This window comes from Pleuronectes platessa, chromosome 11 (assembly GCF_947347685.1).
Source record: "Pleuronectes platessa chromosome 11, fPlePla1.1, whole genome shotgun sequence".
Classification (NCBI taxonomy): Eukaryota; Metazoa; Chordata; class Actinopteri; order Pleuronectiformes; family Pleuronectidae; genus Pleuronectes; species Pleuronectes platessa.
In genome coordinates, this window is record NC_070636.1 from 9,268,290 (window position 1) to 9,292,442 (window position 24,153).

At 39.5% G+C, this 24,153-nt stretch overlaps 4 protein-coding genes across 4 annotated transcripts; all 4 read right to left on the minus strand.

Moving 5' to 3' along the window:
- Positions 1-5,890: 5,890 nt before the first annotated feature.
- LOC128451288 (psychosine receptor) lies at positions 5,891-9,053 on the minus strand. Its single transcript, XM_053435066.1, has 2 exons — positions 8,937-9,053; positions 5,891-8,069 (listed from the first exon to the last, which is right to left on the minus strand). The coding sequence occupies exon 2, from the start codon at positions 8,039-8,041 to the stop codon at positions 7,091-7,093; it is 951 nt and encodes a 316-aa protein (XP_053291041.1). The 5' UTR covers positions 8,042-8,069; positions 8,937-9,053; the 3' UTR covers positions 5,891-7,090.
- Positions 9,054-13,551: 4,498 nt separating this feature from the next.
- On the minus strand, positions 13,552-16,154 carry bdkrb1 (bradykinin receptor B1). Its single transcript, XM_053435079.1, has 2 exons — positions 16,089-16,154; positions 13,552-15,856 (listed from the first exon to the last, which is right to left on the minus strand). Exons 1-2 carry the CDS (start codon positions 16,089-16,091, stop codon positions 14,756-14,758), a joined length of 1,104 nt encoding a protein of 367 aa, XP_053291054.1. The 5' UTR covers positions 16,092-16,154; the 3' UTR covers positions 13,552-14,755.
- A 1,721-nt stretch (positions 16,155-17,875) lies between these two features.
- Positions 17,876-18,904, minus strand: LOC128451469 (B2 bradykinin receptor-like). The gene has a single exon (XM_053435315.1). It carries the CDS (start codon positions 18,902-18,904, stop codon positions 17,876-17,878), a length of 1,029 nt encoding a protein of 342 aa, XP_053291290.1.
- Positions 18,905-20,857: 1,953 nt separating this feature from the next.
- Positions 20,858-23,794, minus strand: LOC128450809 (B2 bradykinin receptor). The gene is made up of 2 exons (XM_053434497.1): positions 23,648-23,794; positions 20,858-22,168 (listed from the first exon to the last, which is right to left on the minus strand). The coding sequence occupies exons 1-2, from the start codon at positions 23,665-23,667 to the stop codon at positions 21,133-21,135; spliced, it is 1,056 nt and encodes a 351-aa protein (XP_053290472.1). The 5' UTR covers positions 23,668-23,794; the 3' UTR covers positions 20,858-21,132.
- Between the last annotated feature and the right edge of the window lie 359 nt (positions 23,795-24,153).

Genomic DNA, 24,153 nt, shown 5'->3' on the forward strand with positions numbered 1-24,153 from the left:
TTTGGCCCAAACACGTTTGTCCCCTTATTAAAATTTAATGGATTTGAATTTCACTTCGGATAAGTGGCCATGAAAAATTATGGTTCCTGTAAAAGTGACGAATTGAAAATAGTTAAATTTCACCTTTAGTTTAATGTAATTTAATCCTGCTGTATAAAAAAAGATGAGAATATTTAATGCTGCTATTGTCAAAACAGTCAAAGCATATTAATGATCTCAGGTTTTACCTCTATTTACTGCATTATTCACTATTTGTCCTTGTAAATAAAATCACAAAACAAGGAAGACCAACAACAAAATAAGGTGATAAACTGAAAAATGATCTCAATTTACTAAATCAATTCAAACACAATATGTCACCCTGTCTTTATTCCAACCCAATTCATCAAATTACATTATGACAGTGAATTTGCCTAGACACAGCTTTTGTGGGTTATTAAATGGCCGGACACACTTTTATGTAACCAACTCATGGCGTGTTGCAGGGTGCTGGAGCCCAAGGACTCCATCTGTGCACGTTTCACTCGGAGCCGCGGTCAGGTGCTCAACGTGTGTGTTGTACTGAGGAGAAGGACCCAGCAGTGAGCACCACAGAAGGAATTAATCAGGGAGGCAGGCCAGTGTATGGGAGAGCTATAAATCGCATGCAATTGAAAGGGGAATGTGTGTGTGTGTGTGTGTGTGTGTGTGTGTGTGTGTGTGTGTGTGTGTGTGTGTGTGTGTGTGTGTGTGTGTGTGGAGCTTCCCTTCAAGGTGGAAGTGACCTCAACCTGCCTCCGCCCTGCTCCTCCTCTCTGTCTCTGTCGTCTGTCCATCACTATCTTTCTATCTCTTTACCCTCAGCTCCATGTCTCCCCAACACACGGTGAAACGCAGAGGGGGTTTTATGCTCTCAGGTTGTTCTAAATTAGTTTTTTACTCTATTTGTGTGGTCGTCATTGTAGTCATGTCAATCTGATTCATTTATACGGAGGTAAAAATGCTTGAAAAGTAATAACATGGCACCAATTACATTAATATTCACATTTACAAAAGAAAAGAGTACATTTTGACATATTTACATATTGAAACAATCCAATATAACACGGTATACAGGGTTTATATAATTTTAGATTGTTTACGCATTGCAATATCTGAGACCACTCACAGACCTACATGTGGTGCAGTGCTGGAAACGAGTTAGGAATTACTACAATACCAGAATAACTATCCATTTGTGGATAATCTCTGAGGCTCAGCACGTAGCGCGGGTCGTCCGCTAAACAGAAGATCTTTGCCCTGATCCCTGGCTCCTCAAGTCTGGGTGCGTCCTTGGGCAAGACACTGAACCCCAGGTTGCCCCTAAGGGCTGCTCAACCAGAATATAAATGATGTGTGGTAGAAAAAGTGTTGCATTAATGTGAGTGAATCGGTAAATGGGACTTGTAGTAAACAATGCTTTGAGTTGTCATTAAGACAATAAAAGTGTTATATAAATATATGTGTCTAAATACCATTTTATATATTCAGAAATGTCGATGGGCACATTTTTATTGTTGGGTTGGGACCAGGGTTTGAGGTAAATAGTCAAATCATAGATCTGCAGGGTTCAACGAAACGTAAGCAACCATTGTTTTAATCCCAAATCATGCAGATTTCAATATAATGTGTAATATTGATGTAAATAAGATAATTGGGCTAAAAGAAAGATGTCTTCTAATGGAACCACCCACCATATCCCTTGAGAATATCATTGACAATGACTGCACTTCAATACCAAGCCACTAGGAGGCGCTGTACAGTATCGCGTATAATCTATGCAGGTTGAACACGTGCAAGCAGAAAACATGAATACATATGGAAGAAGAAGCTGCTGGCTAGTTTCGGGTAGTTTGAAGATGCAAAAAGACAAGAAACCCCCCTGATAACAGATAAAACATTAACATTTAAAATGTTACACTGTTAAAACAAATCGATCCAGACTCTGTTTCATTGTGTTCACTTTGCAGGCGGCTCCCACATCTACTGCTCTCTTTGCCTAATCATCGCCTGCTTGACAATCTGCACAAGTTGTTCCTCTTCCTGCCTTCTCCCTTTGCTTTTTATAGTTGTGTGGGTTTTCACATGGAACCATCTATCCCCTGTGGTCCTGTGCAGCCGGCATCTGCAGAATGAATGTTAATATGCAACAGGAAAAAAACGAAGTGTTCTTTCATCCATCTGGACTTCATCTGAATCATGAAGCTCTGCCAAGAGATGATGAGTAAAATACAAAACTGAGCGTTACTGGTGCAAAGCAGCATTTCTTCAGGTGTCAGTTGAGGGAGTCTTTCCCCCATTAGAGAGCCGAGCACTTTATCCAGGGGGCGCTGAAGAAACACAAATTCATCCATCAAGTGAGGAGGAGACCACACAATTTCACTCCCTGCTCCGAATAGATCAAATCGAAGGATCATAACAGTTGCTCATGTTCAGTTCTCTTTAATGTGGTGGAAAAGGCCCATGAATCAGCTGGGAGGAGAGTGCACTATGTGGGGTTAACTCATTCTCTATTTTTAGTCTCATAACACTTACATATCACAGCTTTGTGGTGCAGCTCATACAGAGCGTGAACTGGTCTTCTTCTTGTTATTTTAAGATCTCAAGTGATTCCTCCTGGGTTTCACTTTACTGATCTTTGACTTGCAAAGCAGCGTGACTCACGAGCGTGTGTCTTCAAAATTCAAAGTTGAGGAAGTGCTTTTGTTTTTTTAGGGTAACCGCAAAGACTGTTGCATGATACGAAGGTGAATGCATAAAGTAAACAAAAAATCTGTGAGATAATCATTTCAGTAACAGTCAATGTTAAGAGAAAAAAGATCACTAGAGATTATTCTATTTATTAACTTAAGATTTCTATTCACATTAAAGCTTTAAATACAATTAATCAATTACAAAAGTTATATTGAAAACAAAAACAGGTTTGAGATAATTCAGCTTCTTGTTTATGAAGCTATCCCTCCATCCCTCCATCCATTCATCCATTCATCCATCAATCCATCCACATATCTATTCATCCATCTGTAGGCCTGATCTTATTTAAACCTGACACCTCAAACACTTGTTGTTGCTTCCACTATGCAACAGTTATTAGATTAAAAACACTTTCACTTCAGATATGAAAGTATTTTTTCGTGTGTTTATTGAGTTTATTAACGATATGAGCTACAGACAAGTTGTTTCCCCACTTTTAAGTCTGATGATGAAGCTGTTTCCAGAACAAGTAGCTGATGAGGGGAAAGTGTGAAAGTGCTGCGAGCGAAACAGGAAGGATGTTGAAGAAGAAGAGGAAAACACTTTGGAGGGAGTGTCAGCCTCTCGCCTGGAGGAGCCCAGCGTGTTTGACATCGAATGCAGCGTGAGGAATATGGGGAATTTTCCTGACAGGATGCCTGGCAGTGAAGATACTGGAGTGAAGAGAGGTACTTAAGGTGTGACAGAAACTTAAGCATCACCACTCATTCTAATAACAAAAGCTAGAATAAATTAAAATCGGGGAATGTGTTACAATAAAAGTGCATTTTAAGCTTTGATTTAAAGGAAACCAATGGACTCCGCCTATTCATCAGTAGATAAACAGACATTTACTGGATTATCCTCCACATTGTTGCAGATTTAAAGGAGCAACGTCTAACTTTGGCCACAGACAGGCTTAAGATGCATCGTTTATCTGGTATGGCAAGAGAACTACATCACCCAACATGGAGAAATATACAGTACAGAGAATAAAGGTTTCAGACAAGGGAATATCAGAAGACAAATATAATAAAATGGTCAGACATCAACAATTGTTTGTTGTTTAGATCTTGTTGAATTACAAGGATATTACAAATTCCGGTACTTTGAAAGTCTCTTTTCTCTTCAGAGGCCAAAAATATATATATCTGTTATTATTGCTAAGTCACACTGGAAAATGAAAGAAACTAACTACTAACAACTTCTAAATAAATCTATATATCTAAATCTATACATCTCTCTATGTATAATAGTATTCATTCCTATCTTTATTTATTGTTTAATTAATACAAATAATTCCAAAACAGCATGAAAGAAAAGCTGTTGATATTTTATCTACAGCTTTTCAACTACTTCATAGTTGGAGGTCAGAAGTTGCTGAATCTAAATAAAGCTCTATTGATGCTTGATTTATTCTTGAAACTACACTGAGTCTATTATGTAATGTGGTTACCTCACAGCCCCACACTGCTATATTTGTCCATCTGTTTCCTTTTTTAGCTCATGAGTGTATTTGAAGCTGATTCTTCTCTGTGGCACGTGTGTGTGGACGTTACCCTGAGAATTGCCGGAGTTTTCATCTGCCAACACCCAACACCCAGCACCCTGCTGCCAGGGGCTGAGGTTGGCTTAGGTTGATTATGTTTTACATGAGCAGGATCCCTTAATAACAAGATAACAAGAATATTCCGCTTGAGATGCTAGAGAATCCCCTGTGAAGCTGCACATTGCTTTTTTTATTATTCCAACACACATCCTGTTCCGGTTACATGTGTGTGTACACAGTCAGATCCCCAGTGTTGATTTGTGTCCTATTCATTCGCCTGACAGGGAACAGGCTCTCTCACAGACTCTGCCAACATCCTGGTAGACACTGCTATTCACTGAACAAACCTATTGATCCTCTTGTTATCTTCATCTGCGTTCGTACTCCACATGTAAAGACACCTGTCTGTTACGCAGCCAAGGACAGCGCAATGTGAGAGGATGAATATTCATCACGGGTCCTTTATGGCCCCCAAGGTTCTGCTGAGGCAGGTTATTCAGCGGTAGGTGAGGCCAAATTATCTGACATGGATGGATGATGGGGTGGATGGGAGAGAGAGGCGGACTCACGTGGACGAGCACATGTCCTTTTCAGCCAGTGTTGTTATTGAAGCATGAAGTCAAAATGAGTAATGTCCCGTTTTCTTGATACTAGAGGTAATAAAACGTGAGATGCAGGCTATAGCCAGGTTCTTCATCTCTGAGGCTGTCGTGGAATTCTATATAAATAAAGATCAAGAATACACTTTAAATGTCACATGTTTTTCACAGGGACACTCACAGGGACACTCTGGGGACTCGCTTACTTAAGGTCTCCACAAGGTTAAACTTTCCTGTGGTCAAACTGTGTGTGCCTATGTACACTTTTACACGTGTTTGTGTGTGTGTGTGTGTGTGTGTGTGTGTGTATGTGTGTATGTATGAGCTGCAGGAACGTGAGATTGTGTTTTCTTCTTAGAATTGATAACCAATTCTGAGGTTATCAGATTATTATCAAGAAGAAATGATGATTACAAAGGAACTATTATATAAGTTATAGCTATGTGCTGTTAGAAAAAACATTACTAATTATGTGATACATTTTTTTGTGATAGTAACATAAATATACATTTTTAATTGAAATTATAACATTTTCCAAATGTCATCAGTGTAGACAGCTTGCTGCACCTCCATAACTGTCCACTAGAGAGCTTCAAATATCCATATTTTCCATTTTGTACAGTGACCATGGAAAGCCCTCTATATAATATATACAATTTTTGTATATATATATATAAATATAACAAGCCACAAAATACAGATGGTTTGCTAGTGTTATACAATAGTTGTTTCGAAATAATATTATTGTTATCCTCATTATACTTTTGAATTGCAGGTGACGTTTGCTATTGAAAACATTGAAAAGAAAACATTGAACTCAAACAAATGTATTTGTTTCATTTTAATCTGACACCATTCACAGGTTGGATTTTGGCATTTGCTTTGAAACAACCATCTTACATGGAAAATTATGTTCATCAAATCATTTCAAGGCCTTGATTTGCAAATTCATTACAATAATAAACTTTCTTGCAATATTCTAAAATCACGTATAATGTTTTGTCATAGAAAGATGGTACTTACAGGAAGTATTTTTAAAATACTACACTGTACATATGGCACCTAATGCTCACTTATCTGACCAAAAACCCAAATAGCAGTTGGAAGTGGTCCAATGATTAAAGCCATATGTTTACCTTTAATCCAATGATTACATTTGCATTGAAACCCTTCATTGCCACTGGGCCTCATCGGGGAAGGCTTCACACGACAGAACTGTTATGTTGACGTAGTTCACACTCCCCCCCCGCATTGCTCAGTGTTGGACAGAGTGGTAATAAAGGTGTAAAAGTTAATAAAGCATGTCAATAAAGGTGTACGGCACATGCAAAGTAAACTGTCAGTATGAACATGCAGAGGGTGGACAAATGAATGTAAACACTTGCATTTACACTGAACTGCAATTGATTACCTTTGTGGTAATGAATCCTAACTGCAAGCACCGGTTTAAAGAAGTCTCTAGTGGGGGGGCATGATGTTCCTGTCAGCACCCTCAAAGACATTTACACATCTGCATAACATCTACCAGATCTAATGATAAGACAATACATTTATTCTACAAACGAACACTGCTTATGTGGCCAACTTGTTCCAGTGTTTTCCTTGAAAAAAGATACAATGAAGACTGGCACTGCTATTTATTTTCAGTTAGTTACACAGATACTGTCTTCAAGCTGTTATATTGAATAGAGAACATGACGTTTATTGTTATTGATAAGCATACATAAAACAAAACACATTCATAAATACACAAACACTTTACAGGTGACGTCCATTTTTAAATGAGCTCATCATCACCGATGTGCACAACCATAAATACTCAAATAATCTCTGTAATCAAAACAATTATAATGATGACGTCCACGCCGGTGGACACGTATAAGAGCAACAATAGCAGCAATAATAAAGATAACTGTCTCAGTAGGATATCATCATAAATAATGACATATATTAAAATATCCAACAATTCACAATTTACTCCTGTTTGAGTTATGGTTGTTAAAAACACATCAGAAGGAAATTACTTCATGCAGAATGCAGTTTTCAGACTCATCTGCTTGAGTTTTTACTATATAACCTATAGAGTTTTTGTTGAGGAATAGACACGATATCTTTATTACTTGAAACATCCCTAATCTTAACTTCTGCAACTAGATGTCTCATAATTATCATGGTCTATCCTGCGTCTTCTCTACACTACATCCTCATGTTTGATTCTCTTCTTTCCCTGGAAGAAGAGCACGACCTGATTAACGTTCTTCTGTCCTGTCCTGGTAATGAAGCAGTAGAGCAGTGGGTCTGCCAGGCAGTTGAGCGTGGAGATGGCAAGGCTCATTTTGTAGGGATAGATGAACCAGGCGACATAGGAGCAGTGATACACCAGCACTCGGAGCAGCATCATGATGTGGACGGGTCCAAAGCAGAACAAGAGGCAGAGTAGAACCACTGTCAGCAGCCTGGAAATCCGTTTACGCTCCTGTTCCTCTGTGGCCTTGTTGGACTTCACCGCCGTGCAGATCCCCCAGGTGGTGAACACCACCAGGAGAACAGGAACCACGAACCCCAGGAAGAAGCGCAGCACGTTTGTGCGAGCCATATTCTCTGAGAGCGGGAGGAAGGTGTCAAAGCACACGGAAGACTTGTTGTTTGGCAGGTACGAGTCCTCCCACGTGATGGTGGCGGCATTGAAACAGATCACCAGCACCCAAATGGCGACGCTCACCGCTGCTGCAGGGCCAACTCTCCTCAAGGACGCGCACTTCAGCGGGTGGACCACTGCCAGGTAGCGGTCGATGGCGACGCAGCAGAGGAACGCGTCGCTGGTGTAGAAGTTGGTGAAGAGAGAGTAGACGGAGAGCAAACACACGTTACCCCCGTGAGCCCAGAATCCCTGCCACAGGAAGTCCAGCCACAGAGACAAACCCACAGTGAAGGTCAGGTCGCTCAGGGCCAGGTTGAACAGGTACACACCGAGCTCATTCTTCTGTCTAATGTGCTGCCATGACACGTAGAGGGAGAAGGCGTTGGACGGGATGGCGGTGATGATGATGGCAATGTAGAAAAATAGGAACGACCTCCCATCGAAAGCGGTGTCGGGCACGGTACAGTCTGAGTGATTGGCAACCAGGCTGAAGTTGTCCATTACAGATGTAAGGTTTATGGGTTGTCACCTTGTGTAGAAACAAATAGTGAAATGACACAGAGTTACAGCAGTGGAGTTGAATATGTAACATTTTAAGATAAAAGGGCCATTGCACCAATTTTTACACTTTGTCTCGTTTTTCTCGGTCTTGTTTTCCCCTTTCAGCGTTTGTTGGTTAGTTTGAGTGTTTGTGAGCAAGATCACACCAAAACCACTGAGCATATTTCCATGAAACTTGGTGGAAGGATGTAGTAGGGGTCAGGGAAAACTGGATATTTTACCAGTGGAAGAATCACCTTGTCAGTTCATGCAAAAACTACAATCATGATGCTGTTATTCAGTTACTTCAAACCAAGTTCAGCATTTCTGTTTGTGAGTGTTTTGTGACTGAAACCTGTATCGATAATTTATTTAATAGACACTTTGACTAAGCTTGATACTTAAATGGTTATAACAGAATGGTTTTTTTTTTTTTGAACTGGGTTTGTGGAGTTTTAAAGATGAGCGTTTACAAGTCACAGAGAATGTAAAGACAGATGCTACCTAGATGCATTATGGGAAATGAAGTATCCAGTGAATCTGGGGCTTACAGTGTTTAAAAGTTATTTAATATATATATTTATACCTCTACCAGCTTCATTTTTAAAAACATTGTGTCCCTGTCAATGAAGGAAAGTGAAATTTCATTTGATCTAATGAATGACAATTACAGTTCAACATTTGTCATAAAGTTTTGAGATTTGTTTCCACTCATTTAGTGAATTTCTGTTAGTGTCTAAAATGTCAACCCACGTATTTAGCTAAACTTTACCATCAACACAAGTACTTTATTCTTACAAGGAAAAGCATGAACTTATTCAAATTTAGGGAAATTAAATCGTAAAGTTCAACTCACTGTGGTTTCAGCCGAGCTTCTGCTCCAGATTCTGTTCCAAAAAGTTCATCAACAAAATGGAAACATGAACACAGATGGAGATATTCAGTTGTCTCGACTTCTTCGGCCTAATCAGACGTTTCAAAGAAACAGGAAGAGTCTGAGACCGCCTCCTGATCGCCCCTGACTACTGGGTGTCATTTACTAGGTGATAGGCCATGACAGAACAAACTGTCTGGGGACCACATGGGAGATTTAATTTGAGTCTATACGGGGCTGCTCGTCTTTATGTTTGTCGAGTCAATAAAGACAAGGTGATGTTGGTTATTGCTTGATAATGGAAGTTTTGCCATTAGCATAGTTGTGTTGCTACAGCTGGTTGTTATGTGTGTTATAACTATGGGCTGGAACAGAATACCAGACATTTTTTAATGAGTCTGTCTGAAAACTATACTCACATTCTCCCTTGTTAAACCAATTGTGTATTAATAGAATTTGTAATGTTTTTTCTAACAAATAGAAACGAAGAAAAAAATAGAAGAATCTAAATACCAATACAAATACCTACACAGTGTTTGAATCAATGCAATACATCAATATACAAAGAAAAATTAATCAAGAGGATAACTCTTCTGGGGAAAAAGGCATTTTACAAACAATGTCGATTATGAATGTCCACCTTCGTCATTCCTCATCAGAGAGATTGAATGTTAAAAAAGGCAATGAGTAAATAATGAAGCAACTATACTCTCAGTATAAAGTCAAAATGAGATTTTTTATGTTTTTTTGTATACTGTAGCTATGGCTCAGTACACACTCCACATTGAATCGCACAGTGCACTTAAAGGACCAATAACCATTTCAATGTACATAAAGAGCATGTCAGTGCATTGAAAGAGATTGAAGAAGAGCCTTTAATGCAGTAATGGACCAGGACAGTCATCAGAGTAAGATTCTGTGATTCAATGTAAATAAGAACAAATCTATTCACAAATAAGTGCAAACATTGTAGAGTTTATATTATCTAATAAAATGTCCACACTGTGAGTATGTCATTGTTTAGTTTCCTCCACACCTATTAAATCACACTCAAAATCAAATAATACTTTATCTTTTATCTTTTTTTGCAATTACTTTCTAAAAACAAAACCTATAAACAATTCAGTTGTCAGAAAACTAACTGAACTCTCCAACTATTCCCTTCACCACATAAAAACTTCCCTGCTTTTCTCTGGAGCTTTCCTAATCTCTTTCCAAACACTTCCACTGATTAAACACTATATCATACGATCCTCTGCATGGTTTATGGTTTGTTGGCAACTGTTACCATTTATGGGTCTGTGAACCTTGTGGCCCAGAAGCAGGCTGCAGGGCTCCAGTGTGGCCCTGTGCAGAACGCACGACAGTCTCTGTACTATAATCTAGTGTTTGATTAGAAGCAGGAACAACAGCTGTCTTTCTTTCCTGCACTTTGGTTGCTCAGAGCAAAAAGCCCAGATATAGACAGGTACCAATAAACCCAGGCAGATCCGCCTGAGTCTGTGTTCATTCATCAAGCAACGTGAGGAGAAAGCTTGCAGCGCCTCTCTGTGGTCAAGTGCGCGGATTGCAGTCCCTCGAGTTTACAATGAAGAAAATAAACTAGGCAGCCAGATGCATGTGGTGATCCATGATGAGGTAGATTTAATCCAGTTTATTTAGTTAAGCAGTGCTAGCCCAAGTAAAGAGTCCATCTTTACATCATGGATCATGATGACGGATGTAAAAAGCTACAAAAAGCTCGGTGTTGTGTTGACCTGAGATTTGAGTTTTGTGATGCAAATAGCTACTGGTGAGAAAGCTGAAACTTCCAACTTTGATTTTAAAACCAATTGTAGCATCCAGAATTATGTATTTGATTAATCATCTAATGACCCACCTGGAATTGTCCTGTGATCCTTTAAATTTTCTATATTTTTATGACTCAAACATCTGCAGAAAAAGTGGCTCCACCTTAATTCAATTAAATCATATTTGTAAAGCGCCAAAACGGTGATGAATACCATAACATTTAAACAGCTTTCCTTTTACATTGTATTTTACATTGTATACTGGTACATACCAGTGACGGACAGTTAGTCATCATAATATACTGGATTGAGGTTTCCAGGAACTACCGAACATCTTGTCATTCAATGTGATCCTGGTGCAGAGAAGGATTCTGTTCGTTCAGTTTGGTTTCATTGAGGGAAAAGAAATGTCAGGCACAGATATTAGTAGAAGTGGAACGATGATCTTGTTCTTGATTATATTAAAAAGCCTTTTTTATCATCATTGAGGCCTGGTGTTTTATTTATTTTCTAAAAAAACAAATATAAAGTCTTATTCAGTCTTAGATATCTGCCAACTCCGATCTGTGCAACACCGAATCTGCTCTAATAAATAAAGGATTTGATTATCTCAAAGTCGTCTTTTCCTGCCTTTTTACAAGAGGGATAGTTTGAACATGTGTAACCCTGGAAGTCAGTTAAATATTTTAGCAAAAACATGTAGTTTTAATATTGACACATTTCAACAGATTCAGTTAGTTACCTGGAGATGTTCTCCTCAGGAAAAACAAGGTTCAACCTGACTACACTAAGTTTAGAGTGATACCATTCTATGATGGGTTGAATCAAATTAACTCTCCTCCGAGCCCAAGAGCATTAAAAGAGTTCTCCACTGACTGGGCGGCTGTGGCTCTGGGGGGAGAGCGGTTGATCCACTAACCAGAGGGTAGATGGTTTGATTCCCTGTGCCTCCAGTGTGCATTCCAAAGTGTCCTTGGCCAAGATACTAAGCCAAATGGCCTCTGGTGGCTGTGCTGTCGGTATGCGAATGGTGTGTAGCGCTCTATAAATATGTGTGTCCAAATGTAATTATACAGAGCACTCACAATGACAATAAAGCCTTTCTGATTTCTGGATGTGGCTTTGAACTGTAAAGAGCTGTGAGTTGTATACAATAAAAATACAGTCCTTTCACTATATCGTTCCACTGGCATAGTTTTAAACCTAATTCATATCGTTGGATAGTGTTGGACACATTCTCCTGGTTTCAGCCTCCAGCTTCTTGCCACAAGCCGAGATAAACTCCACACCGTTTGCAATAACTGATTTAATCACGATAGTCAGATCATACTCCTTAGCTGTAGGCCTATATGTAGACTTTTATCAGAGGTGGGTCTTCATTAGAGATTCATTTTAAATGCAGTTTGATTTGTTTTGAGATTCACTGTTGGGAAACTAACACTGCACACGAGAAGGTATCAGGCTTGATAAGCAGGGAATGGGAGGACGGGGGGAGGCATTCTGTCTTTATTAGACTGTAACAAGAGTGATGAGACAGAGGTTCAGGGTTCACGTAATTAAATTGATGACTTTTTAAGACCTTTTTAATACCAGGTAGAATATGATTTAATACGTGTTTCATAGTCAGGCCATCAAATGTATATGATGAAAAACCTGGGGGGATGACATTAAGACAACCATTTTAATGATAAAGAAACTAGAGGTGTAGACAGCAGAAATATATATGTATGGATTTCCAAATGCAAAAATAATTGTTCTATAAAACTCTTTTCTAAAATGAACCAATGAAAACACAACAATAATTCCTTGAAGAGAACTTTTGTGACAGTTCTTGCAAAAAGGGCACAAACTGAAACATTAATGTTTCCCAAAGATTTTTAGGAAGCTCAGATCCACTAAATTTAACAACAGAAGGTTATGGCAGTTGTAATTACCACTTGGTGAGGCCAGAAATTGCCTGTGTATGTGCTCTGGATGGAATTAAACCCACTGACCAGCAACTAGCTGTGGTCACACAAACATCTCAAATACTTCATTTAAGTAAAGAATGTGGCACGATGGAATTTCTACCTGTCTGTGAATAAATATCTCCTCATTCACTTTGCAGGGACTCAAATCTGAACCAGTGGAACGTGTGAAAATGAACCTGAGGTAGAGGGTGGGCTAACATCTTGTTAAGGAAGCGCTGATTGATGGGATTCATGTCTGTGCACCTGCATGTTGAACGAATGCAAGCAGTGGCGTTATTGCAGGCACAGACAACAAAGACCAAAGATCTTTTTCACAGAAGAATGTGGAAAAACTTGGCTGTGCATTGAAGAATTTTTTTTAAAAAGGCTGAAATATATTTAGCTTCTCCAGTCGGGGGTTTGGTTTTTATCAACTCATCTTTGCTGTCAACACATGGAAATAAAACAGAGACACAAATTCAAGCACTGCCACAACTCAAAGGACCCTCCCTTTAAATTCCTGAATGAAAGATACAGCAGGAACACAAAACACGGACCTTCCCTCTGTGAAACAAACTTTTTAGTCTTTTTCAAGAATCTATCAGGGATATAAAGTCGTAATACGGCGGGGAAATGACGTGATCACATTAGTGGGTGGGGATAAACAAAGTTAAACCAGGTCAAAACAAGGGCTCACAGTAGATTAATGACATGAAATATCTGGATGTCAGGTCGGAACATACAACAGGCTTAACAGAGATACACAAGGATACCGTAGATTATCTTTTTTAATGTTCATCCAATACGTTAGTATGAAAACAAGGGCTAAACAATTCATTTTAAACATGAGAGGCCTAGTCCTAAAACGTTTGCTGTAAAATGTTTCTTTGGCATTATTTGTTTATAGTTTAGCTAAACAGAGAGAGAGAACAGTCAATTCAATTATTTTGTCGTTATAGCACCAATTTTAACATGCTGGTATGGTAACACACACACACACACACACATACAATTTATTGCATGAGCTTATCTCAAAATAGCTAAACAGAATGATGACAGAATTGCAGTCAGTGTTCTCTAATGACGTGGAGATATCGGGGTCGTGCTTGATGAAAGTCAGTAAATCTCCAAGGTCAAGAGTCTTTTCCTGGTGATTATAATCATACAAATGGTTTGCCTTTGAATATTTGGAAAAGCACCAAAACGGTGATAGTTATGATTCATTACAGGCAAGTTTTAAAAGAGAAAGTGAACAAGCTCAGTGGGAAAACTTCCTCTGACTCACAAAGTTGCTACTGTTAACTGCTGAATCATAAGGGACAGGTTCTCCTGGACTGGATATAGCTAAAAATAACCTGTTATCATAGTTGAGCAGTAATAGATAGGCTACATGTGATCAAAGTGATGTTATCAGATTATTAAGAATATCATGATATCCTTGAAGTAATAAAAAAGGCTTCTATTATTCCTGCAAACCAAATATGAAGTTGCTGTCGTCTGCGTAAAAGTCATCACCTCATATCTGAAGAAGTCAACGTACTAGATAAATTTATTAATTAAGTCAGCTGTTTTTAAACGCAGGTCACTGAATGCCTTACTTTGTGCTTTCAAAATCAGTATTTATATTCATTAAAGAAGATTGTGTATTCCCTTGAGTTGCTCATAGAAAGTACCCCAGTAATACACACAAATCAAGTGATAGATGGAGATACTGTCAAGAGAAACTGCAGTAAACTTTCATTTCACTATATCAGGTGAATTGAGAATTCAATAGTACACAAAGTACATGGGTGAATATTCTTCTATATGAGCCTAATATGTGGCAAAAGACAAACTCTAAATAGTATTTTAGATAAATCAGGTTTTGTGTTTCTCTTTAGAATACACACAGTCATTTCCCCTACATATTACATCCATTATTGTGTACATAAAAGCACAGTATTAAATATCCCCTGATAATGCTCTTTACCCATATTGTCATAAGTATCAATGAATCTGATTCATATCATGTAAGTTGTATCATTTTACCCATTAGCAGCATAAGTAAGGATCTCATCTGATCTTATTTATAAAAAATGACCACAGGCTTAATTTGGTCCGCTCTGTTAATGTAAGTGGAGACAACAGAGCGTTGATATGTGGTCTGATCTGATCCTCTGTGATGATGCCTTCTCCTCCTGTAGATGGCGATAACTTTCCTCCTAAAGTACTGCCCTGAGAACACATAGAGCAGTGGGTTGAGAGCACTGTTGAGAAAGGCCAGATACACTGAAACCTGACCTCCTATATCGAGAGTGTGAAACCACAGCGACTCGTCCAAAACCTGGAAGTCACACAGGGTGTCGAGGAGGGTGATTATCTGGAAGGGGCCCCAACAAAGTAAGAAGAGCAGCGTGACAGAATACACAAGTACTGTGGCTTTTCTATCATCAGCGTCATGAAAACCTACACTCTGCCTCCTCTGAGCCAAAGCGTTGATGATGTTTCCACTGCTGAAGACAATGATCAGAACAGGCAGGGCAAAGCCGACAATGTTCATCAGGATCTGATGAGCAAACTTCCATGAGACATCATGGGAGTAATCCAGTACACAGGACGTTATCTCGTAATCCTCGAGGAACTTTACCTTTCTGTGAATCATGGTCGGAGTACTCAGTAGAACTCCTAATATCCACAGGAAGAGGCAGGCCACCTTGGCATAACGTGTCCGTCTCAGCCACCTGGCCTTCATTGTCTGTACGAGGGCTAGGTAGCGGTCAACGCTAATCATGACCATGGTGTAGATGCTGGTGTAGAAATTGATGATGATGATGGAGTTGACCAGTTTGCATAGGGTGTCTCCATATGGCCAGTTATAGCCGTTGAGTATGTTTATTGCCCAGAAAGGAAGGCCACACAGCAGAGTGAAGTCGGCCAGTGCCAGGTTGCCCAGATAGATCTCTGCTACAGTCAGTCGATCCCTTTGGGCTACAAACACTGCCAGGACAAAGCCGTTAAAGAGAAGACCTATCAGGCACAGGATGAAGATGTACGGGGGAATGACCGTCTGGACAACCTCCCACTCTGCAGAGGTCGGAGACTCTGATGGAGCCGCTGGCAGGGACGTGGTGCTGTATTCAGACCAAAGTGCCGCCACAGAAGTAAGCTTCATCGGCTCCATGGGCTTGGAAACAAAATTCAGAACTGATCATTAAGATGCTATAGCTGGATTCAAAAGACACACAGAAAACTGCTGTCTTACCTATTTCTTTCGCTGCATGTCTGGAACTTCTATGTTGTTAAATGTTTTCATGCGACACCTTAACCTTCAAATGATCTACAATTGAATTGCTAAACAACTAACTACATTTCAAAGACCCTTTAGAAAGAAAGGACGGTCATTAAGAAGTTCTTACCATGTTTTTCCTGAAAATATTCCCAAAGGCTTAAGTCAAGAGACACGGCTGGAACATCTGTGTACACTGAGCTCCTGGTGAAAGTATACGGCAAGTCAGAAGGGAGATGTGCTACGAGTGGGTTTGTATACACAGTTGCATTCTTCCACACTTGGCCAAGGAGTTAAATACATCAACCTGTTTATGGAGGAGTCACATTTTTGGACCCTGCACATATTAGAGACACGTATGCTGAAGCTACAGTGCACTGAATGTTTGGAGAGAGAAGATGCAGACAGCATTTCACAGAATGTGTTAAATTAATCAATGCAACTGCAGAGTATAGGACAATTTTATTATGACATTTAATTTTATTAATCGAGGAAATCAAACTCTCAAGTTATACTGATACACAATGTTTACTTATACAACAACAGTCTCCGAAGCCAAAAGGAAATATGACCCCACTAAATTATCCGCAGTTCATATGAATGTCATCTATCTTATTTAACCAAATAGCATGAATATGAAATTATGCTGTCTGTAATACCTCACTCTATTCTTTGATGTTGAGATATCATGAATAAATGCTTTTTGATTTCCAATCATTATACCGACTATCTCAAGTTACTGATTCATTACTGATTCATTACTACCCTAGACTTTTGATGTACATATCTTGATTTATCCCTATTCCGTTCTTAATTTCAAGATCATAAATTGACAACAATTAAAATACTTGATGTGGCTTAAAACCAAACAAGAACACAACCTTTTTGAAAGTATACAATGTCACGTGTTATGTTAAACATTAGCGTAGCTGAGGCACCCCTTTTATGGTCAAAGTAACTACAGCACACTCGAATCATGCAGCAGATCAAGTGTGTAAACAATCCTTTGTTATCAAAACCGCCCACAGCTCATCCTGCCAACACACACAAATGATACTTTTTGGAGGCAATACTCATACATGGTTGATATATCTAAAAATAATGATGAGCCTTATTGGAAAATGTGTCATCTATAATTAAAATGCTTTGTGGCCGATGTTCTGTTTACTTAATTTTTCACATTAATTGAGTAAGCATATTTCAATCTATACACACTATACTCTATTATACAATTGATGGCTTCTCTTTCTTAGATCTGAAAAAACAAACTCTTGACAACTAGAATAGAAAATTGCCCGCTGATAACACAAATGAGGAACAACTGCAACTCAAGATTTGTTGAAACAGCCACACTTTGTTTAGTAAGAATTACTGAAGTAGAATAACTCAGAAAATAATCAACTATTCACTATAAAGAAATAAACTATAAAGCTCAAACACAATGACAAACAATACAGAATAAAGGAGAACATTATTCTGTCAAGGTATAGATGTTATTCATCTATACAAAACAATGTTAAATATGTTAAATATACATTACAAAGGACTTTCAATTTGTATGCTGTTACATCTGGAATTTCTTTTTCATGTCTTTTAAGTAAACATCGGTTCCCAAAACCCAAATAATGAAAATCTGCAACACAAAACTGAACCCTGAAAAGCTGTTTACTTTCTTGTCAAGAGTTACATGAAAAGATTAGGTAGCCAGTTAGCTTTACAAAGCCAGGCTGGCAGTCTCTTTGTGCTTATCTTAGTCAACAAGCTACAAGCTAGAGCTCGGTATTTACCATAGATCTATTTATCAACTGTCTCATCTAATTATTTCCAAGAAAGTGAAAAAGCGTATTGGATTTCAATTTAACTTAATTCTTTAATGCCAGTTTTTTAGTCACTTTTGTCATTTTACTTAAATGAGATTTAGATTTTAGTAGTCTCGCTTTGTTTAGTTGAGTTGAGATTGGGGCAGGAATAACCGTTATTTCCACATTCCTGTTTCCTCCTGCACAACATGAGTCTAAACACTTCTCTCGCTCTCTGCTTGAAGTGTTTCCCCACAATCACGTACAGGAAAGGGTTCAATGAGCTGTTACTGTAGCCAAGGTAAGTAGCTAACTGGTTGCCAATGTCCAACACGTAGGCCCACGTACATCCAGAGAGGACCTCATAATGATCCAAGGTGTCAAGGACAATGAGAATCTGGTAGGGCAGCCAGCAGAGAATAAACACAGCCAGAACAACGAGGACGAGGTATGCTGCTTTCCTCTCCACACTCCCTCTGCTGCCTTGTCTCATCTTCTGGCTGCTCCGGATGACTTTAACAATGTTGTAGCTGCAGAAAGTGACAATAGGAACAGGGATAAGGAAGCCTACTGTGCAGACAGTCACGTTGTAGCGCAGTCTCCAGCCTTCATGGGGGTATGCCAGGTAACATGCATCAATGCCCAGATGAGGGAAGAACTGCACAGAGCGGAAGAGGATAGCAGGGAAGCTGAGCAGGATTCCAACAATCCAGATACTGAAGCAAATTCCACGTGCCCAGAGCGCTCGTCTCTTCCGCCCCTGGGTCAGCGGCCTGGTGAGGACCAGGTATCTGTCCACACTCACAAGCGTTAGGAACATCACACTGCAATAGTAATTCATCCCAATGACAATGTTGATAAGTTGACACATGAGCTCGCCAAACTTCCAGTTGAACCTGTCAAGAATGGTCGCCACCCAGAACGGCAGACAGGAAACCATGAGGAGATCAGCCGCTGCCAGGTTGCCTAAGTAGATGTCGGCCACAGAGCTGCGCTGCTTCTGGAGACAGAAAACGCAAAGCACGAAGGAGTTGCCGATCACTCCGAGAAAGCAGATGATGGACATGTAGGCCGGCTGCATGGTGTAAATCCAGTCCCATGCATCTGTTTGGTTGCAAACAAGCTCAGATATTGAAGCATTTTCCATGAGTTACTCCTCCTGTGAGCCGAGGATCACTGTGAAAGCTGATGCACAATAAATGCACTTTTAGAGGCAGAGAAATAAGGATGAGTTCAAACCTAATGCATGCACCTGTAAAACCTTTTAACTGTGTCAACATAGTTTTGATGTACGTCATGATTTGAGTTGTAAGTGTGAAGGGACAATTGATTTAATGGAGTGTGGCTAATGGCGGTTTATCAGACTCACAGCAACAAAATTCCATTGTCAAAGACAGGAATCGTAGCAGCAGTTACTGGAAAGTGCCTGTCTCAGATTGAAACAACTCAGCCCATACGCCTGGATACATATAGGGTCGTTACATGTAGACATACACACACACAATGACAATATAAGATCATCTGAATTTAGAAATGTAATGTAATTCTCCAGCCTTAGCACATATGTTTCCATTTGTTGTCGGAATAAAACTGTTTTTGGACTCACTTGTGAAAGCAGTGTCTTAAATTATATCCCCAGGGTGGGCAGGTTTTTCAAGGAGGCTGTTGAGTGATATTCGAGGGCTGGCAGTGCTACACCATGAGTTGCATATTCGGTCAACCTCATGTCTCCAAACTTTGATACACAACTATTTTCCCCTTCTCTCAGCAAAGATAGCATTTTTGGACTGAGCCATCAATTTCTTTGCAACAGTTCACATTTTACTTCTTCGAGTCACAGGTTTTATTTCCTTAGGTAAGCTGTAGCATTTAGCGTAGCTCGCTAATATTAGTAGTGGCATTTTGGTCAGAAATCATCTGCTCCCGTGCCCTCAATATCGGGAGCGTAAACTGTTTTACCGTCATGGATTAATCTGACCCAACCTCTCTGTGTTTGGATTTGAAACAGCAGGTGATGTACTGAGTCACAGACAAATAATAATAATAATAATATTAATAATAAAACTGGAATTTCGTACCTCTGGTTGTATGCCTCCACCACATGCTGCAGTTTCAGTGCAAAGTTCTGTCGACAGGTCACCGTGACCCTGGACTTTGACAACTAAAATCGAATCAGTTCATCCTTGAGTCAAACTGAAAGTTTTGTAACAAATTTGAGGAAAATAATCTCAAATCTTTCATGATATTTATTGTTAATGAATATTGGGACAACAAAACAATGCCTCTGGCCACAGAGAAAAGTAGAACCTGTCGCTACACGAAACGTATGTCGAACAAATTCCTTCCTTTTCAGAGACTGGTTTTCAAAGTGTGTGAAATGCATGCTGTCCGAATCCTGACAGTCAGACAAAAATACACAAAACAGGTCAAGCTGTGTATGATTGGTGCACACTCAACCATTTGAGGTCACTTTTTTCTGGCGTGTTTTTATTTTTCCGTTCCACAACAGTTTTGAGCCCAGGCAATAGTCTCCTGACCGAGACTTCCTGTTTGGCATCGCACGCCTTCATTTCAGAGACAACTAGGGGTGTACCCTCGCCCACAGCCCACACTGAGTCAACACTGGGCCATTAAAAGGTGGTGTGGGGAGAAATGTATAATGAGAGCAAACAGCCAGCAAAAAGGGAGCATGTTTGTGTGTCACCACTGGAAACTCTTAAAGTCTGGAGACAGTGACTCAGAAACAGAAGAAAACACTTAGCAGGCAGTTGTTGGGGCTCACTTACCCTATTATTTTTATGCTTAACATCTAAAAGAATTATAAAGATTCACAGAGGCACCCATAAATCATTTGAATGTTTTATTTGATGCTTATGTTCAGATAAATCATTTGAATGTTTTATTTGATGCTTATGTTCAGAGATAATAAAAAAACAAGTATTATTCACAATTTGAGTCATCAGGAATACAAGAGAGCATCTGAACATTTATATACATTAATTTACAGGTACATTTAAATCACACAAGCTGTACATTCAGTTTACTGATATTGGTTGATTTAATAATTAGGTATAATTGTATTTGTTTAGTTTACATTATTTACATAATTATTCAGCATGCTTGAGACGCCTTTGTGAGTAATCTGTTACACCCTCTCCAGGAGACAACAATTCAGCCCCATATGACCAAATGATCACATTTCCTGAAAGAATCTCCTCATAGAATGACTTGCGGAAAAGTTATTTAGTCACATTATTACACAATCATTTCCACTGAAGAATTTAGCTCATCATATGAATCATTTTGATCGGGATTTTGATTATTATTTTACACAGTCTCTGCTTATTGTTCTTGGAACAGTGCAACAGCCACTCTTTATCTCACAGTCTTCAGAGTACAGGACAGTCTGGAGCTTGTGGACTCCATGGTAGCTCTCCTCCTGATGTTCCACTGCTTGAAGACTTCCCCGACTTTTTTCCTGAAGTTCTTTCCTACGATGACATAGAGGATGGGGTTGAGGACACTATTGAAAAAGGCCAGGTAGGTGGAGATCTGGTGCAAAATGTCCAGGACGTTCGTAAAGTGACAACCTCCCAGGACCTCCTCTCTTTGGAGCAGGTCCAGCACGGTGACCAGGTGGAACGGTACCCAGCAGACGAGGAAGGCAAGGAGGACGGCCAGGATCAAAGTGGTGGCCTTCTGCTCTGTTTTCTCAGCGCTGAACCTTTCCACACTGTGGACTCTTAACGTCCGAATAATTTTGAAAGCGCAGAATGAGATGATGCAAATTGGGACGACGAAGCTAAAAATGATCATCATCCTCTCACAGAGCATTTCCGTGGTGTAGTTTGGGTATTCCAGATAGCAGGCATTTACATCATACTCAGGGAAATATTTCAACTTGCGGAAGGCGATTGTTGGGACGCCCATGATCAATCCGAAACTCCAAATCAGCAGACAGCCCAGCTTTGCATACTTGGGCCTGCGCATTCTCCCATGGGACAACGGATGTACCAGTGCCAGATAGCGATCTATGCTCACCAGAACAAGGAAGTAAATGCTAGAGTAGACGTTCATCTGAATGCCCAGGTTGACAACTTTGCACATGAACAGACCAAATGGCCAATTGAAATCGTTGGCTAGATTGATGGCCCAGAAGGGCAGACAGGACAACAGGAGGAGGTCGGCAGCGGCCAGGTTGCTCAGGTAGATCTCAGCCACGGTGCAGGGCTTCTTGTGGAGACAGAACACCAACAGGACAAATACGTTCAGCACAACTCCCAGCACGGTGAGGATCAGGATATACACTGGCTGGCTGGCGGTGAGCCAATCCCAGCCGTGTTCAGGACATTGTGTGACATTGGTTTGGTTTTGATATCCATATAAAGCTGTGGTGCTGAGGTCTGGAATGCTGTAAAGATGAAACAAAAAAAAGACGATTATACACTGATGAATAAGTAAAGCTTATTTGCGTTCTTGCTGGGAGTTAAATGAGAATATTGGCTGTCATGTCTTTGCAATACATTTTTAGCGGGAGCCAGCAAATTGGTATCAGCTTAATGCAAAGCAGGGTTTCAGAAGATCAATCAATCATTTCAATGTCTTTATTTAGGATTAATGTCAGTGATATCATATCAGAGAAGAATAGTGCACAATCATCAGCATACATGATACATACTTTGATAATCCAAGACATTTACTTTTCTTGGAGAATACACCATGATACAACCAACACCAAACTTGTGACATAATATAAAATGAATTGGCTTGTGTTGTTTCATTAGTTAATTATTAATGTGTCTGTTAAGTATTTCTCTTTCTGAATGTTAAGTTCAACAATGTGATTTGCTGTTGGGACTGTGTGGGAGAGCCTCCACCTGCTGGGGTGATGTTCACTGAAGGATCGTTGCCTGACTTGTCTCCATTGGAGCTGAACCAAAAAGTCCCTGGCTCGGTCAAAGCTAAAGACATTATTGCTTGTACAATAATGTGACTGAGACAGAGAACTAAAATAGCAGAAGCTACAATAAAAAAATAGCTTTTGCAAACAGCTGATTGTCAATTGAGCCCTTTGAGTGACAGGTACACACCCAATTATTAAGCAAAGTTTTGTATTAATTGCCCACCTCTATTTTGCTTATCAATTATGACATAAAATGCTAATTGATGCAGTTCAACCTTAGACCGCACCAGCAGCGAGCCTCTCCATCAGTCATTAAATTCCGTTGTGTCTGATTCCCACTGGTCCGCTAATGAGCAACAGGCTTAGCTCTGTTCCGTAAAATTTGTTTTGGTATGGAATTATTCCCAGGTCAACCGAATTTTAGAAATCCTGCTCTACATTTATGGAGGATGTTTCAAAAATATTTATAAAACCATCAACAATCTCTAGAGCTGTGATTTCAGACCAAACTTCATACAATCCAAAGTGTCACCACAGAGTTTATTTTTGTTGGAAGAAGAAGAAACCAGCGCAGTGGCAGTGGACAAAATGAAGCCAGACGCTCTTGTTTCAAAGTGCAATTTGGGTTTCACAATAAACTCAATATGATTTTCATTCAAATTCCAATGCAATCAAACAGCTTACCGACATGAACACAAAACTTATTTAGAGAAACAGGTGAGATGCTGCAAGAAAATTGTAATGTGAGGAACAATTCTGGTTAATCAGTTATTCTGTTATGTCACAATATATATTCTGTCACCCAACATAATGTGATGTATAACACAATCTAATCAACAACTTTCTCAACTCATGTCAAGTTACCAATATATCAAGTTTCTGTACAATGTCACTGAACAAACTGACCACATAGTCACTTTTAATCCTTAGAAAGGTAACATATCTGTTAATTTGAAATGTTTTAAAATATATAAGTCTTATAAATACCTTGTAGGTACAAGAGTCATCCTTCCAGAGTGAGAAAAGATACGAAATGTACAGACGCAGAACGACACTGTTCCTGTTTCCCTCTTTTTCCCTCGTCTGTCGTCCCTGACTCAGTCTCTAAAAGGAAACTGTAATTTAAGTGATCCCAGCCAGAAAGTCATGCTTCAGCCTGCATGCTCTCTTTATTTCCCCTGTGTCTCCTCCTCCCACTGAGATCATACTCTAGAGTGTATCATGTGATCTGACATACTTAACATTGACTTTTCTGATGTTTCAGGACTTAAGCTTCAACATTCAGCTGTACATGTGTAATTACAAAACTGTGTGAGGACGTTAAAAAGCTTTTCAGCAAAAACAACTCAATTTGAAATAAATATACATCACTTATGGTCTCAATCTTTTGTGAAGCACTTTGCATTTTAAAAATCGGACAGGTGCTTTAAACATATTGTGATTGATTGATTGACACAATGGGGTCAGGATTGATTTGGACTATGATGCCTGGT